The sequence below is a fragment of the Mirounga leonina genome, unplaced genomic scaffold, assembly GCF_011800145.1.
Source record: "Mirounga leonina isolate KUSES-001 unplaced genomic scaffold, KU_Mleo_1.0 Mir_101609, whole genome shotgun sequence".
NCBI classification, from domain to species: domain Eukaryota; kingdom Metazoa; phylum Chordata; class Mammalia; order Carnivora; family Phocidae; genus Mirounga; species Mirounga leonina.
The window spans coordinates 6681603-6701896 of record NW_023270164.1 but is presented as its reverse complement, the minus strand read 5'-3'; the positions used below and the strand labels follow the sequence as shown (position 1 = coordinate 6701896).

Sequence of the window (20294 nt, the reverse complement as noted above, 5' to 3'; positions counted from 1 at the left end):
TTTATATGTAGATTTTTATTATACATTAACTGGTATTTTAAAATACTGCATTAGAAATAAATCAGGGTCTGGAATCCTCCATATTTTGTATTACCGACATCTTTATTATAGTTTTTTACTGTTTAGGGAGAGTTAAAGAGTTGTGTTTTTTTTATCCAGCACTGGAAAACTACAACTCTTGATTTACTATTTTGCTTTTTTGAGATGATATTAAATTAGTAATCCTATTTGGGAACACAGCGTATTTTTAGAACTCAGAAGTTTCCTAAAGGGGGAAAAACTGGAACTTCTGCCATGATTTGATGTTTTCCAGCAGTTTGGGGTTTGAGAAGTAAGTTGATACACTGTTAAGTTTGGATGTTTAAATAGATTACCAGTCAGGAAATGCCAAAGCTAAGTTTCCCATGAATTTGCAGTCCAATCTTTGTCTAGAATGTTAAGGCCTGAGGACCTTCAGAAGCTGAACTACTGGGACCTTCTCAGGGTCCCTTCTAGCCTTAAGCATAAGCTTCAGCAGATATGAAAAACCAGCTGGGTAGTGGGCCAGTGGTGTGACCTTTGTGCTACTTCCCTCCTGGGCCTGGAGACTGAAGTGCACTGCTGCTCGCTGTGGGTTAAGGGGTCTCTCATTCCACTGTTTCTAACTGGATGGGCAGAAACTCCCATATCTCTTTCTATAAGCATACCCAAGTATTAGTGTCAGTAGAAAATTACCACAAGACACAAAATTCCTAGGGTAAAGAGACCTAGAAATAGCATATATCCTGAATATTTTCTAAGTAGTTTTTCTTCATTCTTAATGAAGATATCAACAAACTGAGCAGGGGGAGGAAAGGGCTACTAAGTATATGGTCATTCATTAAGCAGCAATAGAAAACAAATACAACCAGAAACAAAGCAAGGATTATCTACTCTTACCATTTCTATTCAGTATTGTACTGGAGGTTCTGGCCAGTGCAGTAAAGCAAGAAAAAGAAATTCAAGGTTACACAGATAAGAAAGGAAGAAGTAAAACCATCTTCTCTCAGAGATATATTCTTGTATGTAGAAAATCCTAAGGAATCTACCAAAAAATCTATTAGAACTAAGAGGCAAGTTTAGCAAGACTACAGGATATGAGATCAATATACAAAAATTAACTGTATTTCTACATACAAAGCAGTAAATCATATGAACATAAAATTAAAAAAAATACAATACCATTGAAAAGAATAAAATATTTAGTGAATTGAACAGAGGAAGTACAGGACTCATCACTGAAAACTACAGATGTTGCTGAAAGAAAGTAAAGAAGGTCACAATAAAAGGAGAAAGAGAGATTGTTGGATTGAAAGACTCAGTATTGTTATGGTGACAATTTTCCCCATATCAACCTATAGATTCAAGACAGTCCTTATCAACATCTCAGCAGAATTTTTTTTTTTGTAGAAGTTGACAAGCTGATCCTAAAATTTATATGGAAATGCAAAAACAATTTTGAAAAAAGATCAAAGTTGGGGGACTGATTTCAAAGCTTTCTACAAAGCTACCATAATGCAAATAGCACAGTATTGGTGTAAAGATAGACATATAGATCAGTGAAGCAGAATACAGTTCAGAAATAAACCTTCCCATTCATGTCTCAGTTGATTTTCAGCAAAGGCGCCCAGGCAATTCAGTGGAAAACAGGATAGTGGTGTTGTTTTTTTTAAAACATGGTGCTAGAGCAATTGGATATCCATATGCAAAGAAATTAATTTAGACCGTTACCTCACACCCCACACAAAAAATTTCCACAAGATGGATCATAGATTCATTTTAAGCTTAAAATAATAAAAATTTGTAAAGAAAATATAGGAGTAAATCTTCTTTACCTTGGGTTGGGCAAAGTGTTCTTAGATTCAACACAAGGGAACTCTTGGGGATGAAGGAACTGTTCTAAAACTGGAGATGATGGTTGTACAACTGTGTAAATTTACTCAGCATCTTCAAACTATACAGTTACAGTGGGCAAATTGTGTAGTTTATACATGATGCCCCAATAAAGCTTTCAAAAGTGAAAAAATGAGAAGGAATTCCCTTTTACCTTAAAAAAAGTCTATATTACCCTTTTTGTATTATTTTAAGGTCGAGCACTGTTGGAAGTTCCTTCCATGTACTATAGGTTATAGTGTCCTCTGGATCCCATAATGTCCTTTGTAATCCATCACTCCAACTACAACAGCACTTTTCAGTCTCCTGGAGTTGTCCCTGTGTCCTGACACCAATCCAGCAAAGCCAAACTGCCTGCCCTCAGCAGTGCCCAAAGCCCACTGTGAAAGGGGTCATCCTAGCAGATTTCACAGGGTCATCACACTGACTTCCTCCTCTCAACGTTTCACATTATGGCTAAGAATTTACCACTTACTGACTTAAAAATGCTAAATGTGTTTTTCTGTCCCAAGAACTGTTTTTGTTAACCAGTACATTGTTGTGTCTCATGAAAGAAGTCCAAATTAACTTTTTTTTATTTAAAAACATTATGGGGGCGCCTGGGTGGCTCAGTTGTTAAGCGTCTGCCTTCGGCTCAGGTCATGATCCCAGGGTCCTGGGATCGAGCCCCGCATTGGGCTCCCTGCTCAGCGGGAAGCCTGCTTCTCCCTCTTCCACTCCCCCTGCTTGTGTTCCCTCTCTCGCTCTCTCTCTGTCACATAAATAAAAATTAAGAAAAAAAATAAAACATGAATTACATAATTTTATATATTTTTCAATAAGGGGTTGTATCTTCTCAGAGCAACATGTTTTAACTGTACATTTCTTTTACATGCAAATCCATATTCGTCATTTCCCAAAGTTCACAGCTTTTTAACAGCTGTGACCTAATATCAATTTGTCTTTTTCTGTGGTAAAATATACCTAACATAAACTTACCATTGTAACCATTTTTAGCATACAATTCAGTGACATTAAGTACATTCACACTGTTGCGCAACCATCACCACCATTCATCTCCAGAACTACTTCCAGCTTCCGCCGCTGAAACCCCCATACCTATGAAACAGCAACCCACCAGTTCCTTCTCTCCCCAGCCCCTGGTGGCCACCATTCTACTTTCTGTCTCCATGAATATGACTAGCGTAGATACCTCATGTAAGTGGAATCCTACCATATTTGTTCTTCGGGGACTGACTGGCTTATTTCATCTAATGTAGTATCCTCGGTGTTCATCCATGCTGTAGCACGTTTCACAATCTTCCTTTAAAGGCTTCCTTTTAAAGGCTGGAAACTGTTCCATTGTAGGTATACACCACATTTTGTTCATTCATCCAGTATCAATGCTTTATGATAGACAATTCTATAACAGGAAAAACCAAATTCTCAAAACTAAAGCTGTCTGATAGTAGGGAATCCAGCTTTCATTCCATCCCCTGGGCAGTTGCTCTACGTGGGCTCCAAGTTAGCTCCTGGGTTCTACATCTTTGTGAAAGGAATGTGTGATTTTCACTGAAAGTATGATTAACTACAGGAGTCTCTCTGGTTCCCTTATTTGTTCAGACGAATTACTTCTTAAAACAGGGACTGGAATTTACTCTGAAATACCGAGAGTAATGAATCAGCTTGTCCCTGGTCCCTTTCTTGGCCACTGAGTGCCCCTCTCTTATTGTGGCACCACAGTCAACTTTACCAGAAGGCAGAGGAATGTTCAAAAAGCCATCAGAGTGCAACAAGCACTGATTCTTCTTCATGCCGTTCTCAAGGAACGGAGGAGTTTTCCCCCAGAAAGGAATGTGATATGCTCACTTGAAGAATATTTGATGGGGTTGGCTTGCAGCATTCATAATCCAAGAACATAGCTGCTTTCTTCTCTTTGTGGCCTAACATTGTCTCATTAAAACCTCTTCTGCCAAACTGTTTTGTTCTCTTTTAACTTGCCACAATAGAAATTCATTTTTGCTACAGCTACTGGTACAAATGCTTGGTGTTTACCCGTGCAAAGTGGAAGTCCTATCATAAGTTAAACATTATGGTATTACCTCAGGGATTTCATAGTATATGACACACCTGATGTAAATGTTTTCTTTTAACACAGCAAATTAATAATAAGATATTCACTTAGTTAAATATCATTTAACTATTGTAGATGCTTCAGAACAGCACATTAAGAAATGAGGCTTCTGGATGTGGTATATATATACAATGGAATATTATGCAGCCATCAAAAGGAATGAGATCTTGCCATTTGCAACGACGTGGATGGAACTGGAGGGTATTATGTTGAGCGAAATAAGTCAAACAGAGAAAGACATGTATAATATGATCTCACTGATAGGGGGAATTCTAAACCGCGGAAAAAAACTGGGGGGTTGGGGGAGGGGGGGGGGGGGGGGGAGGGATGGGGTGACTGGGTGATAGACACTGGGGAGGGTATGTGCTCTGGTAAGCGCTGTCAATTGTGCAAGATTGTTGAATCCCAGATCTGTACCTCTGAAACAAATAATGCAATATATGTTAAGAAAAAAAGAAGAAGAAGAAGGTAGTGGGAGGGGAAGAATGAAGCGGGGGAAATCGGAGGGGTAGACGAACCATGAGAGACGATGGACTCTGAAAAACAAACTGAGGGTTCTGGAGGGGAGGGGGGGTGGGAGGATGGGTTAGCCTGGTGGTGGGTATTGAGGAGGGCACATTCTGCATGGAGCACTGGGTGTTATGCACAAACAATGAATCATGGAACACTACATCTAAAACTAATGATGTAATGTAGGGGATTAACATAAGAATAAAAAAAAAAAGGCTTCTGGGGCACCTGGGTGGCTCAGTCGGTTAAGCATCTGCCTTCGGCTCAGGTCATGATCCCGGGGACCTGGGATCGAGCCCCGCATCAGGCTCCCTGCTGAGCAGGGAGTCTGCTTCTCCTCTGCCCTCCCCCCTGTTCATGCTCTGGTTCTCTTACTCTCTCTCAGATAAATAAATTAAAATCTTTTAAAAATTAAAAAAAAAAGGCTTCAACACTTTAATGTTAGTGTTTTAATGGAAAAGAAATTCATATCCTAGTGAAATTTCTCACAGGTGGCCAGATGCTTGTATCTGGTATTAGAAAGTTCCTATTTCAGAAGGCTTGAGTAAAAGCAAAATAAAGTCACTTACATCACCTAACTAGTGGTTTTTCCTTATGGTTTCTTTTGCTTGCTTGAGAATAGGCATTATGATTTGTTTCTTACCGGGCTTAATTTTAGAGTTAATTGCCAACTGAAAAAGGCCAACAGAACAGTCATGTTAGGTCATCTGAGGCCACTGCTTGAGTTTCTCAGAAAGAGCTGCCTACTGCCCAGAATCTGCCACAGTGGCCTATATTGTTAGGCCACCAAAGGGATGTCCTTTTTAGACTGAACTAGGAGGTCAAGCAAGTCTTAATTTCTTGGTTTCAAAAATAAATCCCCATAAGTGCAATGTTCTATTGGGCTTGAAACAAAAGCAGCTCTGTACACAGACAACTAAAACCTAAACCAAACGAGGGCCTCCTTTGAGGTACTTTCACTGTCAAAATCCACAGTATTTTGCGTCCCTCTCAGGAACTCTTGAATTGGCCCAGATGAACTGATTGTTCAGTTTCCTTTTTGCTGTCAGACAAAACTTCCATAATTGCTTTAGTTACAGTAGCATATTACTAAGCCGGCCCCTTCTTAAGACTTCAGGTAAGGATATATACCCCATCATGATTTTTCTAAAGCTTAATTTAAGCTAGCATTTCACTACTGTACCATTAGGCTAACGTTTTCTTGGGACATCTAACTCAAGGGCTCCCGGGACCATTCTTATTGGGCATGAAATCAGATACCCATTTCTAACTTTACCCAAAATAACCTGGGCCATAGTAGTGGTAGGCAGCCTTGAACCTTTCTCCAGGGCAAATCTAAATTCCAGAGAGGAACTCTTGCTACTCTATTATAGTCACTAGATTTGTGGATCTGCCTTTTTTTTTTTTAAGATGAGAAACAAGTTTAGTTTAAAATTTAGCTATTTACACGTCTTCTGACTTTTCAGAGGGAAAGTTGGCACAAAGTACAAACTGTGAAGGATAGTGTGCAAATGAAATGAAAGTGTATTCTTCAAACGAATGGAGTGTATTATCTCCACGCAGATGGAGACTCATCTGTGTGACTAATCTTTGAGTGCTTCCTTCAACTTTTTTTTTTTTTTAGATTTTATTTATTTATTTGAGAGAGAATGAGAGAGAGCACATGAGAGGAGGGAGGGTCAGAGGGAGAAGCAGACTCCCTGCCGAGCAGGGAGCCCGATGCGGGACTCGATCCAGGGACTCCAGGATCATGACCTGAGCCGAAGGCAGTTGCCTAACCAACTGAGCCACCCAGGCGCCCTCAACTATTTTTTAAAAATTAAGTTGATTTTTAGAAGTTTTACAGGATATTAATTTTTAGGAAAAACCATTTTTAGTGCAGAGAGGAAAGGTATTTTTTTTAATCCCATAAAAGAAAAATGCCCTGGGTGACTTTAATTTCTTTTTGTAAATCATAATATCTCGATGCATCATCATTCTTAGATTTGTGAGCAGGACAGGTTATAGAAGTTCTTTGCAGAGTTTCATTGTAGCTTCTTAAATTTTTGAAAATCCCATTTTAAATTTTGTAGTGTGTTTCTTTCACAGTTAATATTTCCCATCACCCAGTCTCTAGACCACTGTTAAATATACTGCTCTCCTCCTAGTTTGGAGTGTCATGTTAATGATGCCAAAGATCTTTGAAAGGGTATTTTCCTATTTCTAACCTAAAGAGAGCAAATTAATGTATAAATGTGAGCAGGAAAAGTAGATTTTTAGATCTCGGAAGATTTTCCTCAATCTCTGACTTCATAAAATCAGCTCCAGTGCAGTAGTTGAATATCAGTTCCTGACATTTTTGTAGTAAATCACCTTTCCCTCACAATTTGCCAGATTTCAAATGTATTTTTAAAAAATACTGTTGGATATCAATGGCTGACCCCAGGTTCACCGAAAAGAAGTGACATTGAAACTTGTTTCTAATCACTAAGCTTCTTCAAACAACTAAGAAACTGTAAAGAAAGTTCTAAATAAGATACCCTGTTTCCAGAGCAAGTCATTTCAATTCCCATTATTGTTATGCAGTGTAAACTCGTGAACGCTGTTATTATCTGTTGTACTAGGATCGCAGACACATTTCATTACATATTTTGCAGCCAAATATTTGACTCTTGAAAACTTGAATTCCTCTCCAGAAGGGAGCTTCTTCAGTCTCTCTGAAGTAAGTGGTAAGAGGGTGGTTGCTAATGAACTTCAACAGAGTTCCCTGCTGAACTTCAACGGAGTTCCCTGCAACTCTACAAACCCATTCATTATTTGGCCGATGTCTGCAGTCTGATTGCAAAAGTTATCATCTTATCTCAACCAATATACATTCTGGTTCTGAGATTTGGTTTTCTCTGTGCTAAAGTTAGTAGGACATATAACCCAGCGATAGTAACTTTATGGTTCTCTGCCAACCATTCCATTTTAAATGTCGATCTTGGTAAATGCTGTGTATAAACTGGGAGCAAAACAAAGCCTTCTATTTGAGGACTAGAAACCAGAAGAGAGTGAGATATGATGGAGGATGGTTTAAAAAAAAAAAAAAAAACTTGATTTAGTGTGTTGAATGTGAATAAAAAGTGACATCTTAACTGATTTCATCTTTATGTTTGGAAGTACAGTCTCAGGAGAGTTGAATTTAGTATTACTACCAACTTTAGTCTGCTCTTTTTAAAATAGCCTATCTCAGATACAGAATTGTGGCCTCCTAACAGAACTGTGCTTCTGTTTCTTAGGACAGAAAGATGAAGCTTGTCCATATAGCTGTGTGTGGTCATATGTGACCCAGTGCCGGAGACTAGCAGAGAGTGGCCTGAGACAGTGTCAAACAGTCTTCCCCTTGCAGCTGCTCACATTTCCTCGTTTTGCCGTGTGTGTGTGTGTGTGTGTGTGTGTGTTTTAATAAAAAGTGCTGAAGTTGGGGAACCTTAACTTCATCAGAGAGAGAGAACAGTAACAGATTCGTTCTTGTTTTCTCTCTAGGGATAATTATTTTTTCTTAAGATTTTATTTACTTGAGAGAGAGAGCACATGCGAGCGAGCACGGGGAGGGGCAGAAGGAGAAGCAGGCTCCCCGCTGAGCAGCGATTCCCCAGGCCCCTCTCTAGGGATAATTTATTAACACTCTTCCCTCCCTCTGTCTCATCTTCTACACCTCAGCTTTACAAATACACTCGCTATCTTCAAACTGAGGGTTACCAGAGGGGAGGTGGGCAGGGGAATGGGTTAAATGGGTGATGGGATTGAGGCGGCCACTCATGCTGACCTCTGGATGATGTATGGAAGTGTTTGGATGACTATATGGTACACCTGCAGCTAATATAACACTATGTTAACTGGAAGTAAAAACTTAAGAGGCACCTGGGTGGCTCAGTTGGTTAAGCATCAGAGTCCTTATTTCAGCTCAGGTCATGATCTCAGGGTTATGAGATTGAGCCCCACGTCAGGCTCCACACTAGATGTGGAGGCTGCCTAAGATTCTCTATCTCCCTCTCCACTTCCTCCCCTACCCCCACTCCACTCACGCTCACTCACTCTCTCTCTAAAAAAAAAAACTTAAAAAGGAAAAAAAGTTCAAAAACAAATACACTTGATATCTTCAAATTGCAGGAAAGCAACTAGCAGAAGGAAATATATTTTGTCATTTCAATCCACCATGAACTTAAGCTTCTTGAGCAGGGGTTGGCAAACTACAGTGCTCAGGCCAAATCCAGCCAGCCACCAATTTTTGTAAATAAAGTTTTATTGGAACACAGTCATGTCCATTCACTTATGGATGGCTAATGGCTGCCTTTGCATAAACGGCAAGGCTGAGTGGCTGACAGAGTCCTACCACCACACAGCCTGGGATATTTACCATCTGGCCAGGAAATGAATAGAATTCTAGCATTCTTTAACAGGGCAAGGCTTGCAGTTGATTGGCTAATATCTTTCAAATCATATTTAGTATATTTTTTTCCTACAACCTGTAAGAAGCATTCCCTACAGTTCTTTCCCCAAATATTTGCTGAAGATGTCTCCCTGGCAGAAGACTTTGTGTATTCCTAAATTCTGATATAAGCCAAGGAAATCTGGTATGAGAGAAAGGGTGGCGCATCACGGTCACGGTCCAGCCCCTGCTGCTCCAGCCACAGAACCCTGAGCATGACACTTCACCTCACTGGACCTCAGCTTTCTCCTTAAAATGGGGGAGCTGAAGAAACAAATTACCTTAAAAAAAGTGGAGGAACTGAACCATGTTGGTCCTCTTCTACCTTGAAAATTTGATGAAGTCAGCCTTGAACACACTCCAAAAAAGAAATACGGTCAAAATAGATTTCTTAATTTTGAGGGAAAGTTTTTAACTATGCAAGAAGGACCAAAGATAAATGGTATCTGGTTCCTAAAGAAACAAGCTAAGAAAGTATTCCCAGTCTGTTTATTTTTATGTCACTCTGAAATTTTTTTTAAAAATATCTATTTCCAGTTCCTCTGCACCAGCTCAAATACGCCTTTATTTTTTCAAGAAACATGTATTAAACATCTCCTGTGTACTTAGCCCCAAGTGAGGTGCTGTTACTGAATGTCAAGGAACTCGAGAGTCTGGTCATGGAAAAGAGAAAGCAGCCCTTAAACAGCATGTTCCAGAACCCTGTCCCTCAGGCAGCCAGGGCCCTCTTGGCTGTCGATGCGCTTGATGTGGCAGTCCTCAGATGTTGGTTTTGTCCTGGGTTCTGCATCATCAGTGGACTCTGGATCTGGCCTCAGCAGCACCCTCTCCGCTCCTGCACCCAGGTGTTATCCCACAGCTACTTACTTCTGGGTCCCTTTGCTCCGTGCAGACAGCCCTCTTGGACAGGGACAGCCATCCAGATGGCTGCAGCCAGATCCCACTCTGAAGCAGCTCCTTGACTCATGGGAAACACACACATACACTACAAGGGTGGGTTGCCCTACCACCGGCCTCACCCTGCTGGCAAGGGCTGCGCCAGGTGGCCTCCAGCCAGGAAAGAGGCAGGCATCAGTATGTTTCACTCAGGGCCACAAACATCACCTGTCAAGCTGCCCCAAGGACTCTCTCTCACAAAGGGCTCCTACCCGGTGCACCAAGATGGGCCTCATAAGTCACTGCGACTGGGCAAGCATCCCTCCAGGGAGTGGGATAATAAGCTCTCGTTACTGGCACCTCCAGTTTCTGTGGCTGGTTCTCTTGGAGCACCCACCACCCTTCACTGGGCATGAGGAAGAAGGCAACTCCCTCTGCCCTCCTCCCCAGGAGGAAGGAAGGGGAGATCAAATACTTGCTCTCTTCATCCTGTGATTCCTACAGACACCAGGCTTCTGCCTCTGTAGGCAGAATAGGGCGTGAGGGTGAGTACGGAAGGACCATTTTGGCTGCCTTTCAGCAAGCCCTAGAGGGATGGTTTCGCAGCACTCTAGCAGGCTTGGTGTTACTTCCTATTGGCCTTAGCTCTGGGCTCCAGCTGAAGGTCCAAGACAACAGGGGAAGTCCCAAATCACATCATTCTAGATAGTCTTTATACATGCAGCAGCCTTCATTTGTTCTCAAAACCCAGCCACGTCTCACTCCAAAGCCACCTAGACTTGAACTTTGAATCCATAAGAATGAGAAGTTGAAAAGCTACATATTTCTGATTACTGTTTTAAAACACTAATGTTACATTGCATTAAAGCATTCCTCCATGGAGGACTTTTTCTTTACCTGCTTTGCCCCGTTTCTCAAGTGGTCTGAATTTGTTGTGGGTATCGCTAAAATATTGTGAGTCCTGGAGGAAAAAACCCAGTCCCAGAAATTGAAGAGGGAGATGAAGGTTGGCATGTCATGAATGCACATCCAGATCGTCTCCAACTTGGGGCTCACTCAACTGAGATCCCTTCCAGTTGATAGCACTGGGGGCAAAACGACTCTGAGGTTCTCAACGGGTTCCAGCTGGCATAGGTTTCTGGGCCTTTGGCTGTATGTCTTTGGAATTTGGGAGTCTTTGAGGACAAGAACTGTCCTCTTTTTCATTTCCATAACCCCAGTAAATAGAACTGCACTGCCCAGTACATAGTAGGAGCTCAGTTGGTGGATGGATGGATGAGTCAACAACAGCTCACTTCTGATGGTGACAAAGTGAGCCCCTCCCCTCTCTGCCCCTTCCTGCCATGGTTCTTACTTGCCCTTCTGCTTCATGAGCAGGCAGTTGAGATTCACCATCTATCCTTAGCTATCCATTGTGTCCAGTGCCTGCCTGGACTGCTCCAGTCCCGGGCTCTCCTAGGAGCTGGAGGGGCAGAGCCCAGTGCCCCCACCTCAGACAGAAGAGCCCTTCTTTTAATTCCTTCTACTGCTTCTGCCTTGATGGGAAGCACCCAACCTCTCCCTCATCCCACCACTAGTCCCACTGCACTTTGGGCAAATATGTGATGAACTAGATCAGGCCAGACCAAAGAAGCAGAGGAAAATTTGATCTGAGCACTTTTTGGGGAGCAGGGCCCTAAAAATATTGACACTCCAGGCATCTGTATGCCACCTGTGAAGTGGCTGTAAGGCTAGAACAGTGGATCTCGCTTTACTACTCTGTGCCTCAGTTTCCTCATCTGTAAGTGGGAATAATAAGGGTATCAACCTGATAGGGTTGTCTGAGGTTAAATGAGGGACTATATGTTAAGCATTTTCACTAATAACTAGCATCTAGTAAGTGTTCAATAAAAGTAGCAATTCTTACTGTTGGACAACTACTGGTACTCTCAGAAGTTGGTACTTGTGCATAAGATTTCCAAATACCTAAGGAGTTTATTAAAATACAGATTTCTGGACCCCCTTTGCAAATTCTGATCCAGTAGGTCTGGAGTGGGGCCCAGGACTCTCTGTTTTAACAGCTTCAGCTGGTGCTGCTGCAGGTCCTCAAGAAAACACACTGACATAAGACCTAGGGAATTTTTCAACTTCTGGTTCCTTACTTTTGGTGGGTTGGGTTTTTTTCTTCTATTTTTTTTTTTTTTAAGATTTTATTTATTTATTTGAGAGAGAGAGAGAATGAGAGACAGAGAGCATGAGAGGGAGGAGGGTCAGAGGGAGAAGCAGACTCCCTGCCGAGCAGGGAGCCCGATGCGGGACTCGATCCCAGGACTCCAGGATCATGACCTGAGCCGAAGGCAGTCACTTAACCAACTGAGCCACCCAGGCGCCCTTTTCTTCTATTTTATATTGCATATGTACAGTATTTCATTTATCTCTGTAGTCTACTCTGGGAACCTAACACTATAAATAACATTATTTCTATGGGAAAATCTATTCGCTAGTTCCAAACTTCAAAATGTACAGTCCTCATGTACTGCATGGAGCACTGGGTGTTATATGAAAACAATGGATTGTGGATCACTACATCAAAAACTAATAATGTACTGTATGGTGACTAACATAACATAATAAAATTTTTTTTAAAATGTACAGTCCCTAGAGATAGAAGCCATTCAGAGGATGAAGACTGCCCATGTGCATTCTACAGGGATTTGAGTGAACTTTTGTGAGCCAGCCACATATCACTAGTTCCCTAAATGTTAATACAGTTGATCTCTGAACACCGTGGAGGTTAGGGGGCCCACCCCTGCATAATCAGAAATCCACATATAACTTTGGCTCCCCCAAAAACTTAACTACTAATATCCTAGTGTTGACCAAAAGCCTTAGCAATAACATATGACAGTTGATTAACACATATTTTGTATATGTATTATATACTGAATTCTTACCATTAAGTAAGCTAGAGAAAAGAAAACGGTATTAAGAAAATCCTAAGAGGGGCACCTGGCTGGCTCAGTCAGTAGAGCATGTGACTCTTGATCTTGAGTTTGAGCCCCACATTGGGCATAGAGTTTACTTTGTAAAGTAAATAAGGAAAAAGACCCCTTCTCATTTTCTAGAGGAGAGGGAACATGGGGGGAATAGAAAACTTACCTAGAGACTCCTTGCGCTTAACAAGCTGGCAAATGGATACATAACCTTCTATAAAATTGTAATACCCAGTAGTTAAATCTCGGGCGCCTGGGTGGCTCAGTTGGTTAAGCGACTGCCTTCGGCTCAGGTCATGATCCTGGAGTCCTGGGATCGAGTCCCGCATCGGGCTCCCTGCTCGGCAGGGAGTTTGCTTCTCCCTCTGACCCTCCCCCCTCTCATGCTCTCTCTATCTCATTCTCTCTCTCAAATAAATAAATAAAATCTTTAAAAAAAAAATTGTAATACCCACTACTGATCTACAGATGAGGGTACAGGGAGATGGGTACTCAGTGCTGATGATATTGTAATTGGGGCAACCTTTAAAAAAAAATCATAAGACGGGCGCCTGGGTGGCTCAGTCCGTTAAGTGGCTGCCTTCGGCTCAGGTCCTGATCTTAGGGTCCTGGGATTGAGCCCCACATCCGGCTCTCTGCTCAGCGGGGAGTCTGCTTCTCCCTCTATGATCTCTCTCTCTCTTTCTCTCTCAAATAAACAAAATCTTTTTTAAAATGATAAGAAAAATACATTTAGAGTACTGTCCTGTGTTTATTGGGGGAAAAAAACCCGCAGTAACTAGACCCATGCAGTTCAGACCCATGCTGTTCAAGGCTCAACTGTATAATATTTTAAACAGCATTTTACTAGCCTACTTACACTGTGCGTTTAACCTCTGATTTAGTAGTACTTTCTCAAAGCCCTCGTTTAAAAATGGTCACTGCTCTATCTTCACAATGTTCTTATTGGGCATCTTTGTAATTATGTATTTATCATAAGGCATTTTTATGGATGGTATGGCCCAAACAAATCATAAGGCTTTATCTTGCATCAGTATAAGCAAATCTAACTGTAACCTGAAGGATGTATACAGTCAGTATTTGACCTGTACACTAGCATTGTGGTACGTGGGAGGAGGGAAAAAAGAACTAAACAAAAACCAATGGAAAAAAACCCACCTATCTTAGAGAAGTTAGGAAATAGACACGGCAGACTAGCCAAAATCCATTTTAACTTTTCACTTTTCAAAGCAGACTGTCAAATGAGCCATTTTGTTTGAGGTAGAAATTAATATTTTAATTGCATTTCTACCCTACAGAGATTTTTCCTTAAAGAATTAAATTGTCTTCAGAAAGTCAAATTTTGGATCAGTTAGATATGTGGCATCTATTTAGATGATGTGAAATCTATTTAGATTCTTTTCAGTGTCTTCTCATGCTCTGTGAATTTGCAAATTCAAGAGGAAAAAGTTCATGTCCTTGATTTCCTGCTGAAGGATGCCAGCGCAGATACTGTTAATAAACAGCCCTAGTAAAACAAGCATAAACCTTTTGTGAGAACATTCCTTCCTAGAAGGAGTTGGGTTTGCCCTTTCCCAAGATTTAGATTTCGGTGAAAATTCTTTCAGATGTGTCTTGGCCAGAAAGCATTCTTTCATTTTGCTCTGTATCCATGTTAGTGACTATTGCTTCTACCGGAGGCAACAAAATACTGCAATTCTGAAATAGTGATCGATTTTAAATAAGAAAGGAAACTGCCACATTGACAGAATCTTGGACCATCTATTTGAAGATGATTTTCTAAAACAATACGCATAAGACTCCTCTTGCAACAAGTTTCACTGAATGAGTAAGAGATTATTAATGGGAGGAGACCACTGAAATCATCAGCCAGCGTTTGTCAGAGGAAGATATTGTTTAGTGAAATAATAAATATGCAGCTCTGAACATTTAGCAAAGAATTATGAGTGTTGATCGGATTTTCTTCTTTGCTTTTAGCTGTATGACAAAATTAACACAAAGTCTTCGCCACAAATCAGGAATCCTCCGAGTGATGCAGTACAGAGAGCCAAAGAGGTAAGTGATATATTTTGTAAATGTATCTGGGAGTCATATTTGCTACCTTTATTGAAAACATTTCTGCTGCTCAGTAAGAGGTGGTTTCCTTGGAGTCACAGTTGGACCATTACAGTCAGATTTAGTATTTCTAAGTTTATCACTGAACATTTTACATACAGGAAAGAAAGAAAAGCCTCAGGGACAACAATGCCTCGATTTCTAGTTCTGGTTCTGCTATGTAAACTTGAACATGTTAATATATGAGTTGTACTTCTCTTTTTTAAAAAAAATTATTTTACTGCGCTTGGTTGGAAATAGGCTATGAAAATTTGAGTTGCCTTTTTTAAGGTGGTACTGTTTGGAAGTTAATTAAATATCTATAGCAATTAAGTATACTGAGTTTAGAGAAAAGTTGTTTTTATAAATTGTCATCTAGTGTACATGGCTGTACCTATTACCAACTTTTTTTTTTAATGTATTTTTTTTTATTTTATTATGTTAGTCACCATACAATACATCATTAGTTTTTGATGTGGTGATCCACGATCCATTGTTTTCGTATAACACCCAGTGCTCCATGCAGTACGCCCTCCTTAATACCCATCACCGGGCTAACCAATCCCCCCTCCCCGCTCCCCTCTAAAACCCTGTTTGTCTCTCAGAGTCCATAGTCTCTCATGGTTCATCTCTCCCTCCAATCCGCCCCCCCTCATTTTTCCCTTCCTTCTCCTAATGTCCTCCATGCTATTCCTTACGTTTTTTTTTTAAGTAATCTCAACACCTAACGTGGGGCTTGAACTCACAAGCCCGAGTTCAAGGATCGCAGGCTCTGCTGACTGAGCCAGCCGGGCATCCCAACTTTTTTATTATAGAAATATGATATTGCAGAAAGTTTGGATAAGTAAAAATCCATCCATAATCCCAGCACCCTAACACAGTAATTATCATTTCTGCGTATACACTTCCAATCACTACCATTTGCATATAAATTTTATTTTCTATTTTTTTGCATATAAATTTCATGTAGCTGCAATCAAAATGTATCTTTTCTTACTTGACGTTATATAATCATTTTTCCAATGTTTATACTTGGTCTTCATAAATATAAATTCTAATGAGGGGATAAATCTTCTTTGTTACTACTAAATCATAATGAATTAGCAACTCCTCCATTGTTAGACATGTAGTTTTTTTTCTTTCACTTTTGATGTTATAAAAGTCTGTATGCAAATTAATATTTCCCTTTAAAAACAGTTTTTATACAGTGAGACTACTAAGTAAAAAGAGTATGAAAGACAGAATCCCTTCCCTACCAGATTTTAAACACCACGCCTGCACTAGAGAGCATCGCATATTCACTGAGAAACAAGACCAAGGGTGCTGCTGGACCTGCCCATGCGGTCAAGGGCACCAGCCAGGAGAGGTTCTCTCTGACTTAGGGGATCACACCTCACTGTTTAAAATCACAGACTGTGATGGGCGCCTGGGTGGCTCAGATGGTTAAGCGTCTGCCTTCGGCTCAGGTCATGATCCCAGGGTCCTGGGATCGAGTCCTGTATCGGGCTCTCTGCTCCTTGGGAGCCTGCTTCTCCCTCTGCCTCTCTCTCTCTCTGTCTCTCATGAATAAATAAATAAAAATCTTAAAAAAAAAAAAAAAATCACAGACTGTGAGAGTAGCAGGGGACCAGAGAGAACACAGAGTTTCATCCTTCCATTCCACTGGTACAGACACTCAAAGCATAAAATACACAGAGGAGAATTTGCTTAACTTCATTACACAATATGAATTAACAGCATAACCAGCACTTGTTAAGGGTTCCTTTAGATAAGAAAGAAACCCTGTAGTGTTTGTTTGATCTTTTTCCTTCTTCCCTGAGGGGGTGATTGAGTAGCACTTAGGTATGCCTGAGAAATCTAAGCTCTTAATGGTCCTTCTTGCCCCAGTGTTAAGATTCTCCAGGATGAGGCAAGAGATTCCTCTGGGTGGATGACTTGTGTGCCCCTGACATCCAGTCCTGCTGAAGCAGTCTTTGATTGGCTCAATTTTAGGAACTGAGTGCAATGTGTTTAACTACTCTGTGAGTCCAACCATCTATGGTTAGAACCACAGCCGTATGTTTTCTCTGGGGGGCCGGGGTGGGGGGCGAACAGCAGAGGCTTTCCTCTGGTCTCCGTCACATAGTCAAATTTTAAATGGAGTAACTCCATCCTGATGGTAACGGATAACTTTTAGAGTGGAAAGAGAAGTTTTCAGTGGTTTTTGGTTTTTGGTTTTAACTGTTCTCTTGGATTCCCTGGCAGCTGATGCTAGGAACTATTCACAGAAGCATGGTGTCCTCTATGTGAGGAGATGTGTGTGGAGAAGAACACTGACTCTGCCAGGCTGCAGGAAAATTACTGAAGTGTTTCTTTTCTTTAAATGGTTCTTTATGTGAGCCCATGTCATTTTAATCTTTCTAAAAGGAATCGACTGTTTTGTTAATATAAAAAAAGCTGCTATTAACTTTTATTACAGATTCATTTTGAGAGTGAGTTTGGAAAAAAAGATTTGTAGAGATATTTTCCCATTAAGTTGCTTACACCTGTAGTAAATATGTATTGTGGACTTGTCATTTTGTTTTGTATTTTTCAATAACCTTTCGGGTTATAGTTGGGTAATATAGTCAGAGAAATTATAGCAATTTTATTTTTTTATTGCCATCAATAAAGTCCTTTTATATTGATAACCTTTAATAAAGTGATGAATTTTTTCCAAAGTAATTGTTTTGCCTGCTGTAAAAAATCTATTCATAATTTTTAATTTAAAAGAATTCTCTATTTTCTAAAGCTGACATCCTGTTTATCCTGTTACACATCTTGCTTATTTTTTAGGTATTGGAAGAAATTTCATGTTACCCTGAGAATAATGATGCAAAGGAACTAAAGCGTATTTTAACACAACCTCATTTCATGGTAAGTACCAATTAAACTTCTATAGAACTAAAATCTCACTTTCAAAAGAAGTTTTTAATAATCCTCGTAAAATGTGGCCGTCTTCATCAGATACGTCGTTACTCATACAATATCAGACTATTAAGATTACAGTACCACTCTGAAACAAGTAATACATTATATGTTTAAAAGAAGATAGTAGGAAGGGAAAAATGAAGGGGGGAATCGGAGGGGGAGACGAACCATGAGAGATGATGGACTCTGAGAAACAAACTGAGGGTTCTAGAGGGGAGGGGGGGGGGGGGATAGGTTAGCCCAGTGATGGGTATTAAGGAGGGCACGTTCTGCATGGAGCACTGGGTGTTGTTATACACAAACAATGAATCATGGAACACTACATCAAAAACTAATGATGTAATGTATGGTGACTAAGATACCATAATAAAATAAAATTTAAAAAAAAAGATTACAGTACCAGGTAATACCAAATACATCAAGATCCTTTTTGTTTACTTTGTGTCATAGTCGTAAAGATGCTATTCCTAAGGTCGCTCTTCAAGGACTGTATGGTCATCACACAAGGGATTTTCTTCCTGCTAGGATAGTTCTTAAGTCACTGGAACTGTGTATGGTACTTAAACCACAGAGAACTCAAACTGGAGACAGTTTTCACTAAAAAGGAATTCTCTGAACCTTGGTGATTTATGGGAAGAATTCCATCTCTCGACGATGCAGACCTCTTACTCTCTCTTCATTCATTTCTATTGTATGGAAAATGGGGACAGCACCTGTAGTTAGCCAGTTTTAACACTAAATGGTTAAACAGAACTCAAAATAGATGAGATACCTTTCTGTGAAACAAGGTCCAGAATTATCTACTTAACTGCAATTCAAAAGCATGATTACAAGTGGAAATCCATGTTAAATATAACATTTTTTATTATGTTCAGTTAGCCACTGTATAGTACATCATTAGTTTTTGAATATAACATTTTTAAAACATTAGCTACATGGGGGGCCTGGGTGGTTCAGTCAGTTAAGCATCTGACTCTTGATTTCAGCTCAGGTCATGATCTCGTGGGTCATGAGATGGAGCCCTGTGCCAAGCTCTGTGCTCAATAGGGAATCTGCTCAAGATTCTCGGCCTCTCCCTCTGCCCCTCCACCCACTCGTGCTCGCTCTCTCTCTCTGTCTCTCTCAAATAAATCAAATCTTTAAAAAAGGGGAGCCTGGGTGGCTCAGTCGTTAAGCATCTGCCTTCAGCTCAGGTCATGATCCCAGGGTCCTGGGATCAAGCCCCGCGTCGGGCTTCCTGCTCAGCGGGGAGCCTGCTTCTCCCTCTCCCACTCCCCCTGCTTGTGTTCCCTCTCTCACTGTGTCTCTCTCTGTAAAAAAAAAAAAATTAAAATTAAAAAAAAAAAGTTCTTGGTTAATACTATCTGGAAAGATATTTGCTCAAAACTCCAATTATTGCACTGTTTCTTTTTAAATGTGTTCCCATTGTAAGCCCCAGCCCAAATTTGCCACCTCTATTTACAGATGATTCTTTCTACTAAGTTATTTGAAATTGCATTATGTCTGCCTTTATTTGAAATAACACACTTCTGCTGGAACAGTGCTATTATCAATATTTTTCCTTTCTTCATAAACTACCAGGCCTTACTTCAGACTCACGATGTAGTGGCACATGAAGTTTACAGCGATGAAGCATTGAGGGTCACACCTCCTCCCACCTCTCCCTATTTAAATGGTGATTCTCCAGAAAGCGCCAACGGAGATATGGATATGGAGAATGTGACCAGAGTCCGCCTGGTCCAGTTCCAAAAGAACACAGATGAGCCCATGGTAAGTTTTCTAGACTCTCAAGTCCCAGCCTGAATTAGGGCTCCCAACTTCAGCCTACACTACTAGGGGGCGGGGAGGGAAGGAGGGCACGAGAGTGTTAAAGCAGCCTGTTTCCAGGTCCTCCACCACCTCCCAACCCGCACCCAGAACTGTTCCAGCTGAGGCCATGCCTGAGGCCTCCTCCCACCTCTCCTTTCCCAAATGCTCTGCAAATTCACCAAAAAAGGACCTACCTGGTACAGTACTCCAGGAAAAACCTTGGGGGCACAATTTGAAATACTGGCATTGAAAAAGCGAATGTCTAATGACATTGTGAAAAACATCCTCTTACAAGATCTGTTGCCTTCAACAAAACCAGAGGAAGACTGATTTGGAAGGCATCCCAAGAACTGAGCAATGTGGCTAAAATAACATTCCTTCTATTCACATCTACCTCTTTAATATGAATTCATTTTCTCGGGGTGTAGGAATAGCATCAGAATCAATTGATGCTGAACCTGCCTCATTGTCACAGAATCCTCATAGATGGGGAAAGGAAGATCGAGGAAAGGCTCCTTGGTGTTAACCGAGCAAAGTGGGGCGTGGGGCAGGAGGGCAGAGTGGAGACCATCCAGGCCAACCAAGCAGCGTGTGCAGAAGCCCACTA

At 40.8% G+C, this 20294-nt stretch overlaps 1 protein-coding gene across 3 annotated transcripts in view; it reads left to right on the top strand.

The window, feature by feature from the left end:
- Positions 1–20294, top strand: part of CASK (calcium/calmodulin dependent serine protein kinase) — a 346878-nt gene that overhangs the window by 265521 nt on the left and 61063 nt on the right. For all 3 annotated transcript variants that reach the window (XM_035003264.1, XM_035003263.1, XM_035003270.1), the window contains exons 12-14: positions 14813–14890; positions 17744–17824; positions 19460–19648. In XM_035003264.1, coding sequence (XP_034859155.1) covers positions 14813–14890; positions 17744–17824; positions 19460–19648 — 348 coding nt within the window. The remainder of the gene's footprint in view (positions 1–14812; positions 14891–17743; positions 17825–19459; positions 19649–20294) is intronic.